General features: G+C 49.1%; 1 protein-coding gene across 3 annotated transcripts in view; it reads right to left on the bottom strand.

Moving 5' to 3' along the window:
- Nucleotides 1-17626, bottom strand: part of NAV2 (neuron navigator 2) — a 382986-nt gene that overhangs the window by 19490 nt on the left and 345870 nt on the right. For all 3 annotated transcript variants that reach the window (XM_045808618.2, XM_087855343.1, XM_087855344.1), the window contains 7 exons: nt 16799-16944; nt 13818-13990; nt 6397-6550; nt 5006-5168; nt 4170-4270; nt 1943-2038; nt 17-185 (listed from right to left, as the gene is read on the bottom strand). In XM_045808618.2, coding sequence (XP_045664574.1) covers nt 17-185; nt 1943-2038; nt 4170-4270; nt 5006-5168; nt 6397-6550; nt 13818-13990; nt 16799-16944 — 1002 coding nt within the window. The remainder of the gene's footprint in view (nt 1-16; nt 186-1942; nt 2039-4169; nt 4271-5005; nt 5169-6396; nt 6551-13817; nt 13991-16798; nt 16945-17626) is intronic.

Here is a 17626-nt window from a genome sequence, read left to right as displayed (position 1 = left end):
CCACCAGCCGAATTACCTCTGACGGTCACAGAGATGGTGGTGTTCTCGCCGACCAGATAGCCACAGGGAAGCAGCTCGGGGGTCTCCGAGGTGTTGCTGCGCTTGATTTCCCCAATGCTGTAGCCCAGAACACTATCTGAATTCAGCCCCAGCTGACTCACGGGGTCGACGTGGATGATGTATTCCTAGGAAGAATAAAATCAAGACCCCATCAAAGATGTGGCTAGAAAGCTGTGCGTGACTCATGTTTTCCTCGGGTGATTTATGACCATCTTCTCACTCAGTTGATGCCTGGGTTGAAACCGAGCTGTGGAACGAGGGGGGGACGAGGTTTCTATGGGGACGATGACCGAGTATCACAGGCCTCTTAAAGTAGATTTATTTGGTTAGTGATGTGGAGGGAGCCCTAACACAATCGTGAACGTTTAGTCTGGATGAACCAGGCAAGGAAGTGAGGCTGCTTTTCTTAAGTGCAGCTGAAGTCCCAAAGACACCAGGGCCTGTGAATAGTGCTGGAAAATTCATGAGGAAGTAATTCTGACAAGATAGCTCTCCACCAGCCCCTTCTCTTGGCTCAGAGCAAAGACCACACTGATGACAAAAGGAGCAAACCCCAGGGCTGCAAGAAAAAAAAGCAGCTTTTGGTCTTTAACCAGGAAAAATTGTGTTTAATTTGGGAAGTATGCCCTCTGAGGTGAGTGACCAAAAGGTTTTAGGTCAGTGAACCTGAACCAAAGGTCTGTGGGCGAGGAGACAGCTGGATGATGACTGACTTGGAATTTCGAGAACAGGCCTCTCTACCTTTAATGGTCTCACTTCCTCACACATGATGCCCCCCAAATGCCCCCCAGGCTCTTTTCAGCCCAAACTGTTGTCTTTTTAATCCGAGGACATCCCAGCTGCCCATCAGCAGAGTTCAGGTCTCGGCTCCAGGCAGCAGGATTGGTCTGCCCTCAGCCACTCACATCCCTTGCCTGGTCACATTTCCACGGCCTACAAGATGGGGAACGATCTTTGGCCAGAGGAACAGGGCTTCCTGTGTGTGAAGCCACCTGAATCTAGATGATAGAAAGAGATTAGAGTGTACTGGGTAAGTCAGGTTTTAAAGTCAGACCAACTCAACTAGACCAGTGTGGTTGAGTTCTAGCTCCATGACCTTGGGCAAGTGACCCGAGCCTTGCTTTCCTCCTCTTTAAGTGGGAAAATAATAGGACCTTCCTCACAGGCCTGGAAGTAAATTGGGGTACTGTTAGCATGGTCTCTGGCACCAAAAATGCAGGCTACCAATATTGCTCAGGGGATATGATTAATGAAAGCTTATGACTGCTGACTCCTTTCAGGATAGTAAGAAAAAAAGTACGAAAAGCTTCTTCCAAACCACCTTGTGCTTGCAGGCTCGCCTCAGTACTCATGAGTTACTTCTCCTGTGACAAACATCCACCCACTCCAGTGATGTGACTAGAACAAATACGAAAATAACTACGCCAACATCTCTGACTCTGGCCATTGATCAGATGTTAATGTCATGGGAAGCACAAGTCATAGACGCTGAAGTGTTGGCCAAGATGCTGGGCAACGTCGGATCAAATCCCCTGGAAGTGAAGAATGGAAATTTGAGGTCTTAGCCCTGGCCACAGAGCACTCACTCCAAAGTATATTCAATAGGACACAATTCTAAGGTGAAGAGAGAATGTGGACATTAGCAGTGAGGCTCAAATAATTGCTTAAGGCCAGGGAAACGGTTCTCATTGGCCGGCCAATCACCAGTCTGTACTCACCAGCTTCCTGTTACTGGAGTGCCTGGAGACAAGTCCCAGCAACACAAGGACGGGGGCAGACCCAAGAATTGCCACGTTCAGGACACAAACCGCCCCTTCCCTCCCTGAGCCCAGGCCCCCCCCACTTCAGGCAGACTACCGTAGCCGTCCTCTTAGACACTTACTTTGAACAGTCGTCTAACCACCCCATCGAGCACATCCCACTTCGTCTTGCCACTAACTCCAATGCAGCCAATAAGAAAGAGGTGTGGTCTGGAATCCTAAGGGCAAGGAAATGTATGCAGGTGAAAAACAGGCGGATCTTTTCGGACACAGTTTAGCAAGGACTCAGATTGCCTTAGAACTCCACCAAAGGTTTGAGAGGGGAATAAAAGTCCTATTTGTTATAACACCAGATACAACGTAGATGGAATACCATTAAAAACTTTCCCTGCTCTCTTGTAAAAACAGTAGTCCGTGGGTTAGGAAGAGGGGATCTCCTCTCTGGAATCTAGAACCTTCTACTAAAGGTGTGCCTTGTATAGTGCATAGATCACATCCCTTGCCCGGAATGCTCTCCCCTCTCCTGTCTGCCAGCTCTCCCTTTCCAAACCTTGCTTGCAAACTCACCTCTTCCAGGGAGCCTTCAATGATTAACCCACCAGGCTCAGAGCTCACATTGCTTCACTGGTTCTATACACAACTGAAATATCAACATACTCTGTACTTGTTTACCTTTAGGTATTTACGTCTCATTTGCAAATCAAGTTTATCTCCTTTGCTAGATCTTAAACTCCTTCGGCATAGAATACGTTCAATTCTTTTCTTCTTTAAAAAATAATGTTTATTGCTTTTCTGCTAATTAAAAGTTAAAACATAATTCAGAAAACAAGTAAAACTCTGGGACGTTCACAAAAAAATGCTCTTTTTCTATTTCTTTTGAATTTTGCGCACAGGGCTCTCTGCACAGAGTGGGGCTAACTAACCACAATGATTAAAGAAAAATTAATAGAATATTCTATTTTGTTGCACTTTAAAATCTTAGTTCTGACATGCTCACAAGGATACAGGATTAGGAGAGTGGCAGTGGGGGGTGGGGGTGTATGTGGCAGTTAAGCAAAATCAGCAGGGAAGAGAACACCAGCCTTATGGTGAAAAGATCTGGCTTCACCAGTTGCCCTGTAACCTCAAGTAAATGATGCTTGGGTGCTGGGTTTCTCAGTTGTAAAATGGAGGTAACACATCTGGTCGACCAACTTCATCTGGATACCGTGGTGATCCAGAACAATACAATTTTTAAAAGGGACTCGAACTTCTGTAAACTGTAGAACCTATCTGTTCCTAGTGAAGATCATTGGATTAATGCACATCCCCCAGGTATCAGCTACATTTTTTATAAGAACGTTCTAAGAATGAATTTTCCCGTTGACAGTCCTATCATGCCACTACTTCAGCTCTGAAGATGGACTTGTTTATATTTATTTTTATATATGAAAATATATATGTTTTTAGGTTAGATGAGGAGAAAATCACTGGCAGCGCCAAAATCTGCGCCTACCCCCTTCGACAAGACTAGAGAGCCAGCCACACAGTGGAATCCCCTGGCAAAGAGAGTCTGGCTGCAGACCGCTCTGTCGCGGTGGGCACCGCGGGGTTCCCCGGCACTCCCAGACAACAAACAGCGTGTCGGCAAGGATGCTCAGGAACAGCAGACAAAAAGCTGAAGAGGACTTAAAATAACGACTCGTGAAGCCTTTCTCCGCTTACTTGAGAGACGGCCGTTCCAGCATCACGTGGACTGAATCAATGACTAAAAATCAACCTTGTCATCCTCATCCCTCCCCCAAAAGAGTTCCTAGTGTGGGTGTGGCCTCCTGAGGCTCTGGAAGAGAATAGGAACTACTTAGAAAACTCAAGATCCTCAGCCTTAGGGAGTCGGGACGCCCCACCGGCTTCACGACAGCCACCTGCGTGGCTCGGCCCCTCGGTGTCCCACCTTGTCCGCCGTCTCTGAGCACTGGACGAGACCGGTGCTCTTGGTCAGCTCGCTTCCGTGCTACCCGTGCTTAGCTGTCTCTGAAGTGCTTTCGGGACACATGCCATTCAGAAAAGCCGTTTCTGACTGATGTTAGTGTTCGGTTAGTGTTCGGTTAGCTCCGTGCAGGTGCGACGCGGGAATATCTTTAGCACCCTTTATTAGACTTTCCAAACGCGAGAGGGAGGGAAGGGCCGTTTGCTCACTTTAATTGTGTCAAAATGCTGCTGGGGATTGTGGTTAGTTAAGGAAAGTGTTAGGAGCGCGTCCGAATCGCCTTAGGTGCCGAGGTGATACGGTCTGACGATGCCATCACTAAGCTAGGTAGTTCTACCTGGAGAAGGGACAAGCAGAGCAGGGAAAGGGGTCCAACTAACCTCCTTCCACTTCATTTCCTCCTGAAAGCTGACAACTATCTTAACATGCCTGCCTCCTTCCTTCCGAGCCGAGCATTCACCAGTGTCATCCAGCAACATGTCTGCGAATGGAAAACATCAACAGCCTTAGGCACGTGGGGACAGCAAAGCCGGCTTCCCGACACCCCCGCTGCTTGTTGGCACAGCAGCGGGACAAACCAGGTGTCGGGGTGCAGGGAAGTGGGGTGGGGGAGGGGGAGGGGAGAGGGCAGAATGGAGAATGCAACCACAGAAATCAATGGCGGACCAACCAAAGAACCAGCGGGCTGACGATGCACCTTGCCAAATGGAAGTGCGAGGCAGAGGCTCAACCAAAACGATAGCAACGCAGCATCATGGGTAAGAAATCAAAGCGTCAGCCTCAATATGCTTACAAAGAAAACCTAGATCATGTTTGCTCATGACGGTGCCGGCCGGGAATCCATCCTGAAGGCAGGAAGACCACAGACCAAGCCATTGCCCCAACTGGGGACCTGCTACTATGGGGTTTCTATGCAGCATTCAGCTTGTAGGTCAGCCTCTTAAAATGGATCAAACAGAACTCAGCATGGTGGACAAGAGGATCCAAGCTCATGGCTTGGAGAACTGGGGCCACTCGAGCAAAGCATGACAGCAGTCTAACGGCTGAGCTCATGTCGGTAGCAGACGCACACCCAGGCACACACACACCCCAAGAGCACGCACGCCTGTTGCCTCTCCATTTGATCTGTTCATCTGCTTATCTTGGGGCTCTTGCGAGGAGAGTGGAGTTTGAGCTGCAGGCCCTGACCTGCCCGCGGCCCTGGGATGCCACTCACCCAGGCTGGTTGACTCCGTGAGGTTCAAGCTGTGTTGGGAGAGGCCCATGGACTGCCTCGGGGAGGCCGAGAGGGACACCTGGGAGGGTGCCCGACTGCAGCCACTGCCTTGAGACTCGGACTTCAGCCGGTCGTTCTCAGCTTTCAGCTTCTCTATCTCACTCTGCAAAGAGTAAGGAAGAGACTCGCTTACTAGGTGCGTGGAACACGAGCAAGCGTCTTCTGGAGGAGGGACTGGAAAGCCCCGTGCAGGGATCAGGCGGGAGTCCCAGCCGAGGTCCAGCCAGTCACACCATTGGAGAGGTCCGGCCACGCCTGCTGCTCTCATGTACACACAAGACCTGTCTGGCGGGGCAAGGGCCCCCCTTGTGGAGAGCTGGCCTTTGAAAAGACCTCAGGAATGCTTCCCAGAGTCTGTTGCCTGAGTCTTAACTGTTTAGAAAGGGTCTTACAATCCAAGAGGTTTGTGAGACTCTGGGCTTGATGGGTTTCTTTCCTGTAGGGCTTAGACCCCTGAGGAGCTGCTCCGCGTGGAGGACCTCGGAGGGGCACAGAGCGTGCTGCCGTCCTGAACGCAGCTGAGCCAGGAGCTCTCCTTCCACAGAGCCTCTCATGGAACAAGTGTTCTATGGACCCTCCTTTGGGAAATGCTGGTTCTCCAGTGAGGCCCCGTTTGGCAGAGCCCACAGGGCTCTTCCATCTGTACACATATGTAGGAAAACCCACCATGCGCGCAGCACTGGTGTTACAGCCAGAGGAAGGGACACCAATAAAGAACAGCCAGAAGACCGGAATGCCTTCCAGTCCAGGGTGGAAGGTGAGGGGCTGTAAGAACACATCTAGAATTCAGCTGAGGGCACTAACTCTTGCAGACGCAGGGCCTGGAAGAGTTTGTAGAGGGGGAGGCTGATCCTTGAGGGAAGGGTCCAATTCAGCTGTGTAGAAGGTTCTCCCTGTGGAGGGAACACTAGGCCTATGACACAGAAATTCCCGTCGCAGGCAAAGGGAACAGTCAGGGCTTCCCTCTGGTTGAGGAGTCTGGAAAGTGGAACTGCAAGTGGGCGGGCGGTAGATTCCAAGTGCAAAGGACCCCGCAGAAGCCTTGAAGGCCAGGTGAAGGAGACTGCTGCACGGGGGACTTGACAGCGGAGCCGCTGGAAGTCACAAAAGGGGGGAGGCACGTTCCACCTGTACTTTGAAAAGGCTCGTCCTTGTGCAATATCTGGGAGGGCATGAGAAGAGAAGGAGCCTCTCTACTTTGGAAAAGAAAGAAAAAAAAAGAGGAGAGAAAGGCTCGGAAGGCAGAAGGCAGCCCTGGGGCGAGGAGGAGAGCAGCTTCCCGCCGCTCCTTCCTGGACAGCCTGGGGCTCGGCCCACGCTCTGGGGCTCACCTGCATCCTGTTCATGGCCTCCCGGAGCTGGTCGAGCTGGTGTGCGGAGCTGAGGGCTTCTAGGCGGATGTCTGTCAGCTTCATCTCCTTGTCTCTCAGCTCATTTCGGAGCTGCATGACCGTCTCGGCTTCACTATCAATGCACTCTGAAATTCTAGGGAAGGAGAGGTGTAACTGATGAGAACAGCTCTGAGTTCCTCTCCTTTCAGTCCTCCACTGACCACCGGTCCATGTCCACCAGCAGGTTTGTTCGGCAGTCACCCTGCCTAACCAGCCGGCCGGGCCTTCCCGGAGGCGAGAATACCAAAGCTCCTGAGATTCACAGACCGTATTGCTTCTCTACGCTCTTTCTTTGCAGAGCTCAGGCAATCAGAATGGCTTTGGTGTGCCTTTCAGCAAAATTCCAATAATCTGGGATAAACAGGAGCCGGCAAAAGGGAGTAGTAACCTTCGGGGTTGAAACCACCCCCTCCGCCCCGTCCCAATGTGTACACAGCTGGGCCCCTATATTGACACCGCATGGCCCTTGGGATCTAAACCCACACAGAGAAGGAAGGTCAACTGTCTGTTTGAAAGATTAGACACTCTAAGGTCAGCTGGCTGAGGGGTGATTTTTATTTGCCCCAAAGTGAAAGTAACCGAAAGATTTGGGTGGAAGGAGTTAGTCTATTTTGGGTCACATTCTAAAACTCAATCTTTTAGAAGTGTCTTAAGAGAGCAACATTCTTTCCTTCCCCCACTTGTCCACACTGCTTAATAAGCTCATGGCAAGGAAGAGAAACATCTGAGATCATCAGAGAGTGGACAGGAGGGTATGACACAGAAGCCCCAGTTTCAAGTGAAAACTGAAAAATACTGTGGGGTTTGGTGTCTTCCTTTCCGGCGACAAGTCATATCGGGGGACCCCGCGACCCCGTGGAGTCCCTCTGTCTTAAGAGGTGGTCCTTCTAGGCTGGGTTCCTTACATGATTAGTTAGGTTTGCTGTTCAGATACCTGGGCGATCACCACTCAAGGGAAGACCATAAAAGTCATGATGAATTGCCATGTTAGAAAAGAGGGCTCTCTCAAAAAAAAAGTCTGTTGATTTCAAAGACCACTGGATCCGGGGGGATTAGGGGTGATCCCGAATAAGTGGCTTTGACATTTCTTGGACTGAAGATAGAAAAAAAGAAAAAGAAAAAAAAATCCCATGTTCATAAAGTTACAAAGCTGAAGTTGATTATCTCCAAAAGGCATAGTGAGCGTGTGGTCTCTGCAGAAATAACCGTGCAGCCCACTCTCCAAGACCAAGTCCTGGATTTGAGGCCAAAAAAAGCCTGACCTGTAAAACTGGTTGAGGGTGTGGAAATGTTCATTGCCAGAGGGAAACCATTTATAATTATTAAAAGAGATGTAACTGTATTTTGGGGGCAGAAAGGACTAGAAGAAAAATTTAACACCTGAGTGGCCAAATCTTTTTGTTATTTTCTCTACCTGAATCTAAATGGTTTTCATTTGAGAGATGCAGAGAGGAAAGCTACCTCTGATTTTTATTTATTTAATTTTATTTTATTTTTAAGATTTTATTTATTTATTTCACAGAGAAAGAGACAGCCAGTGAGAGAGGGAACACAAGCAGGGGGAGTGGGAGAGGAAGAAGCAGGCTCCCAGCGGAGCAGGGAGCCTGATGTGGGACTCGATCCCAGGACCCTGGGATCACGCCCTGGGCCGAAGGCAGACACTTAACGACTGAGCCACCCAGGCGCCCCATACCTCTGATTTTTTTTTTTTTTTAAGATTTTATTTATTTGACAGAGAGAGACAGCCAGCGAGAGAGGGAACACAAGCAGGGGGAGTGGGAGAGGGAGAAGCAGGCCCCTAGTGGAGGAGCCTGATGTGGGGCTCGATCCCAGACCACCGGGATCACACCCTGAGCTGAAGGCAGACGCTTAACGACTACATCCCCCAGGCACCCCCCATACCTCTGATTTTTAGATGTGGTTAGCAGCCAAGGAAGTTTCTGTACTTCCGAATCTTCTAAAACCTCTAACAAACTCCTGAAAATGTTAAGACTATTCACACTCTATGCCTATGAGAAACTGAGGCTAACAGATCTGGAATAAGAGGCTAGAAAATGTCTTCAGACTTCAGATCCTCCTCTCCTTCCCCCCACACATGCTTTGACTAGCTTATGGTTTATAAGGTTTAACTATATGGTCATGCCTTTTCTGCTCTGCCAAGGTGTGCAGTGGGAGCTCACAAACTCTGGTTTCTTCTTGAGAGGAGTATGGTTTCCTGGATTAAATGGAGTGTAAAGTCTGAATAAAATTGCATCGTGACACTCCAGTCTTCGCTAAACCGTGCCCCGCACAGACCTTGAAGGCTCCAATTCATTGCAGGGAATAACTGGCTTTGATTCACACTGTCAGTCTGGTGTGTCTGGCCCTCTGGGGCAGGTGTTTTGCCCCAGTCTCCTTCACATGGTCTGTACCTTTCCCCCAGAAAGCTTTCGCGGTAAGAGAGACAAGACTTCTTCAGCACTCACTTGGTGGGATATATCACGTGGGCTACTTCGCAAAACTTGGCCAATGACGTTACAAAGAGAGGCAAACTAAGATAAAAGTCTGTGTTGAGAGTAAGTGTACCAAGAGTTCTGTGCTCCCCAAAACTGCCCAGTTCTCGGAGACACACAACTGCAAGGTAACACGGGACAGATGTCCTACTCAACACAGAGATGATGTTGAAAATTAAGTTCTTTAAGATTTCTCTCAACCCAGTGTGGGGCTCGAACCCATAACCCTGAGACGAAGAGCCTGGCAGGATCCACCAACTGAGCCAGCCAGGTGTCCCAAAAATTAAGGTCTTCTGCAACAGTCCCAGCTAAGTTTTATTCTCTACCCCTACTGCCCAAGACAGCACTTTTTCCCTCGCTTCCTTCCGCCCTAGACTTCGGTAACGTCTCCGATAATTTGGTTGCGCTCAACAGGTTACCCCCTGCATGGCTGCAGCTGCTCCAAGACCAGGGTTCTCTGCATCGTTTCCGGTGCCTGATCACACCGATGAGCACGTAATAGGGGCTCAGCAAATGCTTACTGAATACATGAATCACTGTGCCGGGCATCCGAGGTATATTATTCGATTTACTCTACCCACTACTAACTCCATAGAGATGTATTACAGTTATCTCCTTTTACAAAGGGGGAGGCTGAGTCCTAGAGAGATGAACGTGCCCATTAAACAAATCAGGATAACAGAATCAGGACAGAATCTGGTGGGTCCACTGAAGTCTAGAGCCCATGCTCCTGAACTATATCCAGCAGGCACTCAATACATGCTCATTCACATCATGGAACCACCAGCCACGGAAGCAACCTGATGTAGACTTTTCCTACGTAGTCCCAAACATGTCACTCCCATATTTCTGCTGCCTCGGCCAGATGCATACCTAATTTTAAACGCCTCAAGTGTGGGAAACTCTGTCTTCCCACACCACCATTCCTTTCGCCCACAGGGTAGGAACTTCGCTGGCCCCCGACTCCTCTGCCTTGGGTTTCTTCTTTGAACTTCCTCTCACATCTCGATTTGCACATTCTTACAAACCCTTCAAGGTTGGAAAAAAGCATTTGCTCTCTGCCCACCCTCTGGAAAACCAGACCCAAAACAAACATCTCCAGTGTGCATGGATGCTATGGAATGCCAGAGAAGGGCAGCAGGGCCCAGAGTCTGCCCTGCCCAGTCCCTACGGGGAGAGCGGGTTTGCAGGCAGCATTCTCGAGATGGCCGCTGGGAATGCTGCACGGCCAAGTGCATCATCCACTCTCCCTCATCCTCCCTGGCTGCCTGGCAGCACTCGGCCCAGCTACCGCCCCCACCCCCCAGCAGTTTCTTTTCTCTGCTCCCAGTTTCCTCCCACCTCTTCCCATCTCGCTGGCTGTTCTCTTTGCTCTTCAGAGTGCCCAGAGCTCAGTCCTTGGCCCTCTGACTCCTCTCCATCTCTCCTCAGGCCTGTGGAGAATGCTGCAGGTTCCCAGCTTTCGGGACCACCTATGAGCCCACATCTCCCAGATCTAGACCTCCAGGAGTCCCAGGCTGGTTGGCACCTCCACACAGATGTCTCCTGAGCAGCTCGGACCTCACACAGTCAAGACGGAGCTCCTGATGCCCGCCCTGCCCTGTCCATGCCTCCCACCCATTCTGGAAGCAATGCTTCCACATACCCAAGTACTCAAGTTACAAATCTAGGAGTATTCAAGGATTATTCTTCTCTTTCCCCCACACCTGACATCAGCACATGCCGTCAACCTTCTCCTAGAACACATCTTAGAGCCGTCCAGGACTCACTACGACTATGTCACCATTTGTTTCACCTCATATTTGAATGTCTGCAAATCCAACAGTACTTACCTCTATGCAGCTTATACTGTGTTTTTGGGGGGGGTGGGGAGGGACAAAGAGCAAATAACTAATAACTTGAGGAAATCTACACGTCAGGTAGTGACATGTGCCATCGTGAAAAACAACATGGATAAGAGGGCTGGGAGGGGGTGTTATTCTATGCGAGGTACGCAGACAAGGCATTAGTGAGGAGGAGACATTGAGCAGGGACCCGGAGAAAGAGGATATCTAGGAGAAGACTGTATCAGGCAGAGGACACAGAAAGGGCAAAGGCCTGGGGGTGTGGAATTGGAGTGTTCAAAGGGCAGGAAACAGGCCAGAGGGGGGTGGACGAGGGGGAGAGCGCTATTAGCCTTTTATGTGGTGGCCTTACTTCCATTCTTGCTCCCCCGAATTCCTTATCTGCAGAAAGGAGACTGATCTTTGTGAAACATGAATTCAGATGATCCTACATTCCTGCTTCAAACTCTCCAATGCACGGAGCACCTGGCTGGCCAGGCAGCGGAGCACGTGGCTCTTGATCCTGGGGAGTCATGAGTTTGAGCCCCACACTGGGTGCAAAGATTACTTAAATAAACTTTGAAAAAAAACCAACAAAACCTCTCCATAGGGTGCCTGAGTGGTTCAGTCAGTTAAGCGTCCAACTCTTGATGTCAGCTCAGGTCATGATCTCTCAGGGTCGTGAGATCAAGCTCCGCGTCAGGCTCCGTGATCAGCGGGGAATCTGCTTGAGATTCTCTCTCCCTCTCCCCCTCCACCCCCACCCCTTGCTGTCTCTCTCTAAAATAAATAAATCTTAAACACACACACACATACACACACACGCACAAACCCGGGGCTCCTGAGTGGCTCAGTCAGTTAAGCGTCTGCCTTCAGCTCAGGTCATAATCTCAGGTTCCTGGGATCAAGCCCTGCATTGGGCTCCCTGCTCAGTGGGGAGTCTGCTTCTCCTCCTCCTTCTAACTCCTCCCCCCTTCTCATGCTCTGTCTCTGCCTCTCTCAAATAAATAAATAAAATCTTAAAACAAACAACCCTCTCCAATGGCTGATAACCCATCCTACATAGAAGCAGATGCAAAAGTATTTTTACTTCAAAGCCTCCCAAGTTCTGGCCCTGCCTGCCTCCATGGCCCCCTTTCCTGCTACTTTCCTACTTCCCGTCATGCAGCAGCCACACTCGCCACACACTGGCCTCCTTCCCAGACACACTTAGCCTGTCTCCGCCATAGGCTCCTTGTGCTATATGGGGTCAGAGAAATTGAGATGTTCTGGGATGATGGCATGCATAAGTTACAGGCAACCTATCCCTTATTTACCTCTTAGGCAGCCTGCAGGTCAAACAGGACTCACACTCTCGGGCATTTACGTAATTCTTTACACAGGAACACAGACCCAGGGTCGGCATTGCAGGGGTGTACTGCGGTGCACCCCACCCCAGTTTGCACCTCACCCATAATGAAGTACACGTGGCCCCCCTCTTACCAGGTGTTCCTCGAGAGGAGAGGAGCTGCTAATCTAATTAAGTAAAATGGAGACCCCCAACAGAGCTGTGCTTCATGGGGTAGGTGGGGTTGCTGAGAAGTCGAGGCTCTCTGCTGTTTCCTGTCTCCCACTTCCTGTGTTCTGTGGTGTCCAGGCAGCCGGTGTGCTGCAAAGACCCAGCCGAGCCCCTCGTCCACACTGCCCGCACCCCTCCGGTAAGCTGGTCTTGGGACATGTGTGCAACTGCTATCTTCAGCAGGGTGGCCTGCTGGCTAAGTGGACTTAGGGACAGCTCCCTACATCTGGCCTCCTGAGACTGAAGGAGAAGAGGAAGGAGGTCCTTCATGGATAGTATCTGACTGGGCCTTCACAAGGACCCAGGGAAGTAGATGTCATTAATCTCATTTTCACCAGCGACGAAACTGAGACGTCTACAACCACCCACTTCCTTGTCCAAGCCCAGCCATAGTGGCTCTCTTCTGGGCACTGTCTCATCTTACTAACTGTCCCTGCAAACCATTTGAGTTACAGTTCTTCTTTCATTCTTGGCCTGGTATACCATGGCCTCTGAAGGACTTCAGTCCTGTGGGGCAGGGGCAATCTTTCTCACCGCCGCAGGGAGCTGGCTGTGCCACCCTCTGAGCTGACACCTGGGTCCTACCTGTCCATCTCAAGCCATTCCAGATGCTTCCTGCCTCTAGAGTCTGGGCTTTCTGTTTTTAGATGGGGCACAGGACTGTCTCCCTACAGCCCCAGTGGAGCAATGATCAGCGGGTGCTCAGTGGAAATCATGGGAGGTTGGCTGGGCAAGCGAAGAGGACTCTTTCCATCTACATACCTAGTTACTAAGGGGAATAGCACCCAAGTCAATGTCACGTGAGCAAACACCTGTCTCACTTAACAGAAGCAGCTGTGTTCCCGAAGAGGTCTTTACAAATTGACTCATTTAAAATTTATGAGGGGAGTCCCTGGGGACGACTCATTTTTACCAAATATAGAACACTTCAGTAAAGAGAATAATCACTGAGTCTTCTCCATTTTTTAAACTTCCAATTGCTGAGTGCTGACCTTAGAGAAAGAGTCACACCAAATTCTGATCAGAGAAGAACGGCGTAATCTCTTTAAGTCTTATCACAAAAATGAACTAGAATTTCAGCAAAACCTGTTAACATTTGTAACACAGTCTCCCCCTCCCCCCACCGCCAGCAAGACAGTTGTCGCTCTTTCACATCTATTTATCTTGTCTGATCCTTAGGATAGGCTAAGTAGCCAACGACCATTATCCCACTTTGACAAATAAGAAAATGGAACCAGAGAGGTTAAGCCTTTGCCCCTGGCCACCCACAGTGACGCCATCACAACAACGATGGAAGGGCCCTTTCTCTTTCAACCTCTCCAGTCCTAAACCCCTGGGAGAACACGTGCAGTCCTATGAAAGCATGACGTACAAAACTCCAAGGAGCAGACTAATGCTAACAGGACACCTAGCCATTCCTATTCGGGCGAGTTCCTAGGGGCCAAAGGCATCATCTGACCCACGTGCGTCCCCAACAGACAGACTCACAGGGAGTTGGAGTGAGAGCCCCTCAGCAGCGGCGTGGAACCCGTGGAACCGTTGTGTGGTAACTTTGGTGAGGAAGGCAAGGAAGAATCTGTCATCTCCTCGATGTCTGAGTGAGAGGACGCAGACTTGGGGGACTTCTTCTTCCCGAAGGCTTGCTTGAAGGAGCTGCGTAACTGAACATACGAGACTGTCAGCCAGGCCAGGGGCTGCAACCAACACTCGGGCCTTGGCAACACAGAGACATGCAGACAAAAGAGCAATTAATTCTCCCACGTTCCCCCCCCCACCAATGACAAAGGTTCCCAGCAGCTCTCTCGAATCAGTGCAGTAAGGGAAGAAGAGTTATCTGGTGCTGACAGCTCAGAGGACTGGACCCGTGGGTGACAATCCATGCCTACTCCTGCTTTGAGGCTAGATGCCAACAGCAAGACAGAGCCTGACTCAGCAGACGGATGGCGGCAGGATGGGGTTACACAGCAACAAAGCGGGATGCTCGGACATGGTGACGGATGCAGAGGAGATTAGTCATATCAATGGATGGGTTAGCTTGGTATCTGATATTAACGTTGGTCTTGCTTACCTCATTGACCTGCCAGGGGAAACGCAAGCAAAAATGGGGAAGGGGAAGGAAAAAAGACAATTTTTAACAGAGAAAGCCAGTGACAGGGAAAGCCTCGGACTTTTCAGACACAACATGGCCAATAGTAAACACCACACACAGAGGTTTCCGATAGGAACACGAATCTTCCAGAGCACGAGAGGCATCTTCCTTCATTATGAAAGAAAAGGAACAGCACTTCTGGAAGTCCCTACATTCCAAGTTCCTCCAGCTTCTTTGGCAGAAATGACTGCCCCCGACCTTCCTGTGCTTCTCACCCTTTTGTCTCTTAAGGCCTTAATTTTTTTTTTTTTTTTTTGTGGAGGGGCGTGTCCATGTCTTCTTTTCTCAGCAAGAATAGCTTTACTGATGCACTAGTCCCAACATGGCTATACAGCCTTTGGAGAGATCTACTTAGGAGTTCCTGCTGTCCTTGCATATACTTAAGATGATAGAATAAGCAGGGAAATAGCCATCTTACTTGTTACTCAAAAAGTAGGTAAAAAATTTATTAACTATATTGGGAAAAAGGAACTGGCATATCACAAATTCCCCAGATCATGAGTTGGATCTGAAAACTCTAATGAGAACATAAACAATTAAAGTGCAGGGTCTTCTCTGAAAGCCATGATAAGCATGTATTTTTCTAGACCCAAAAGATTAAGTTTTGACTTGAAAAAAAGGTCTTTTAAAATGTAATTTCCATTTTTCTAAAATCTTTCTTTTCTTCTGAAAAACATCCTAGAGGTTTTGTTAGCCATTAAGAAATTCTGAAATAGGCTATTCTGAAATAATGAATGGGATTTTTTTACCCATCAGTATTACATCCGTAAGGAATGGCATGCCCCAGTGTGGCTGGTTGAGATCCCATTTCCTACTTTTCATCAAATTTCCAGTTGCAGAAACAAAAAAATCCAGCACACAAACCATCAACCTAAAGCCTTGCCCCTACCTCTGGTAAAGGGCCAGATGGAAGAGGAAATTACAAAGATCAGACAGAATCAAGTTTTGAGATCATCTGAGAATGCCAATTATCCAACTTCCCCAATGGTACCGATAACCAAGAACTGTCTTAATGCAAGTAAATAAGTTTTATTTCTTGAATTGGAGAAAATGGATAAACACTGTTTTTCATAGAAAATAATTCTCTCTCATCACTTTGATAATTAAGTCAGACCATATTTTACCAAGAGTATATTAGAAACAGCAACATGTTAATCCTATTTAAGGCACAGCAAATGAGTTGACTAAAAGCCATTAGTAACAAAGAAAAAACTTCATCAGAATGATGAGAGGGTCACGCTGAACTGGACGTATAGTCCTTCAGTGCAAGTTATCAGTAACCAAAATTACTCCAACCTCAACTGCTCCTACTGCTAGACCTCGCCACCCATCCAAGATAACACAGAATGAGGGAGAAGTGTATGGAATGAATGAGGACAGTGAAGCTACTATGGAAACGCGATGCTGTCAGCACTGATGGGCGGGGCCTGTGCGCACTAACCCACTTCAGATCAACCTGGGATATCCCAGCACTGAAGACAGGGAGCAGCACATGTCAGTCAGAGCTCCACAGCCTCGACACAACTAAAAATGGGTGAGCATGGGTGTGCCTGGCTGGCTCAGTCAGTGCAGCATGTGACTCCTGATTTCGGGGTCATGAGTTCGAGTCCCCCACTGGGCCTCCTTAAAACCTACTTAAAAAAAATTGGGTGGGTATAATATTTCCAGGAGAATGGGAAAAAACTGCTCAAGACACCACTGTACAGAAATTCCAGTGGCTCACGGGGATTATGGAAACATGGAGAAACAACGCATTGGAGACCGGGTCTATTAAACTTGCCACTTTAAAGTACAACTCACCAGTTTAAAACCTTTCACTAACTCCTCCTATCTACATTATGAAACTTTTACTTACAGGACATGGTCAAAAATTGTTCAAAGAATATTGGTTTCATTCTATCATAGGTAATTGTGTAAAGACACAGATAAGGATTATGAATAATGATGGGATAACTAGTAATACACGCTCCAAAAAAAAAAAAAATTAAGAAGAAACCCTGAAGAGTAACTTTGCCCTCGCACCTGGAACTTTGTGGCTAACATTATGAGGAGGATGAAATGACACGTATATGACATGAAAGATGAGTATGTCACATAAAGTCTCATGAAACAGAAAAACTACAAGGTGGTGGTACTTTCGTAAGTCCTGGTGCTTGGCTGAGCACAACACTGAATTTGGTAAAAACATACCCACAGGCTTCTTTGGATCTACTCCCAAAGGTCTATGCTCTGGAGTTAAGAGCTGGCCCGGGGATGGGCAGGGGGACGGGCCGGACACTGGTTTGTTAGTACCCATGAAGGTCTTTGGATGCACACTCACCCAATTCTTCCTCTTCTTTTTCTTGGAATCACTCTCTATGTTGCTGCCCACACTGGAGTGGCTGGTGGCACTGTTGATGCTGGAGACACTGTCAGAGGAGTGCTGTCTGCGGATACGGAGGTCTGCGGACTGCGAGGTACCGTTTCCTGGGGACCCAAGGCAGGAGATCAGCAGCTGCTGCCTTGAGCCCATTCCTCTGTCCCAGGGAATGACTCTTACCCCTAAGTCCACACACCCGAGGACCGTGAGGTATTTCCCAGTAGACATTATCTTCTGCTCTCAGCTGCTGGTTTTAAGATCCTTGAGCAGGTATATACTATGCCCTCTTTAGTCAATGACATGAGGACCCGTTCTAGCCACTCCATCACAAAGAAGTCAGGGGAGGCTTCGAGAGAGAATCCTCCCTCCCAGATCTCTTAAGCTTGCCTCCCAGGATCCGTCTGACTGACACGGACACGCACCCCGGGGCAGGGAGGCTGCGTCCCATGTTGTCAGGGGAGGTTCCTAAGGGCAGGCAGGTTGTTGAGACAAGCCCCTGATTTTGTTTTTGAACCGTGGTACAGTCACCTGTGTTGTCAGAGCACCCCCCACCCCACTCTGCACTGTACGCTCCTGCCTCACTAGCCTTCTCTTGGGCCCCTGGGAATGCCGACCCCATCGCATCTCAGGGTCTTAATGTGTGCGAGTCCCTCTTCCTGGAATGCGCCTCGGGCGGGCCAGCTCTTGCTAATTAATCCCTCCCATTTCAACTCCATCATCGCGATTCAGGAGACCTGATATCTGAAATAACGGTGACGCCAAATAAAGGTTGTGGCCAGTTTTCTGCAC

This window comes from Ursus americanus, chromosome 24 (genome assembly GCF_024610735.1).
Source record: "Ursus americanus isolate L20-20 chromosome 24, mUrsAme1.1.p, whole genome shotgun sequence".
NCBI lineage: Eukaryota > Metazoa > Chordata > Mammalia > Carnivora > Ursidae > Ursus > Ursus americanus.
The sequence above is the reverse complement of the archived record's forward strand: the minus strand, read 5'-3'. Positions and strand labels throughout refer to the sequence as shown.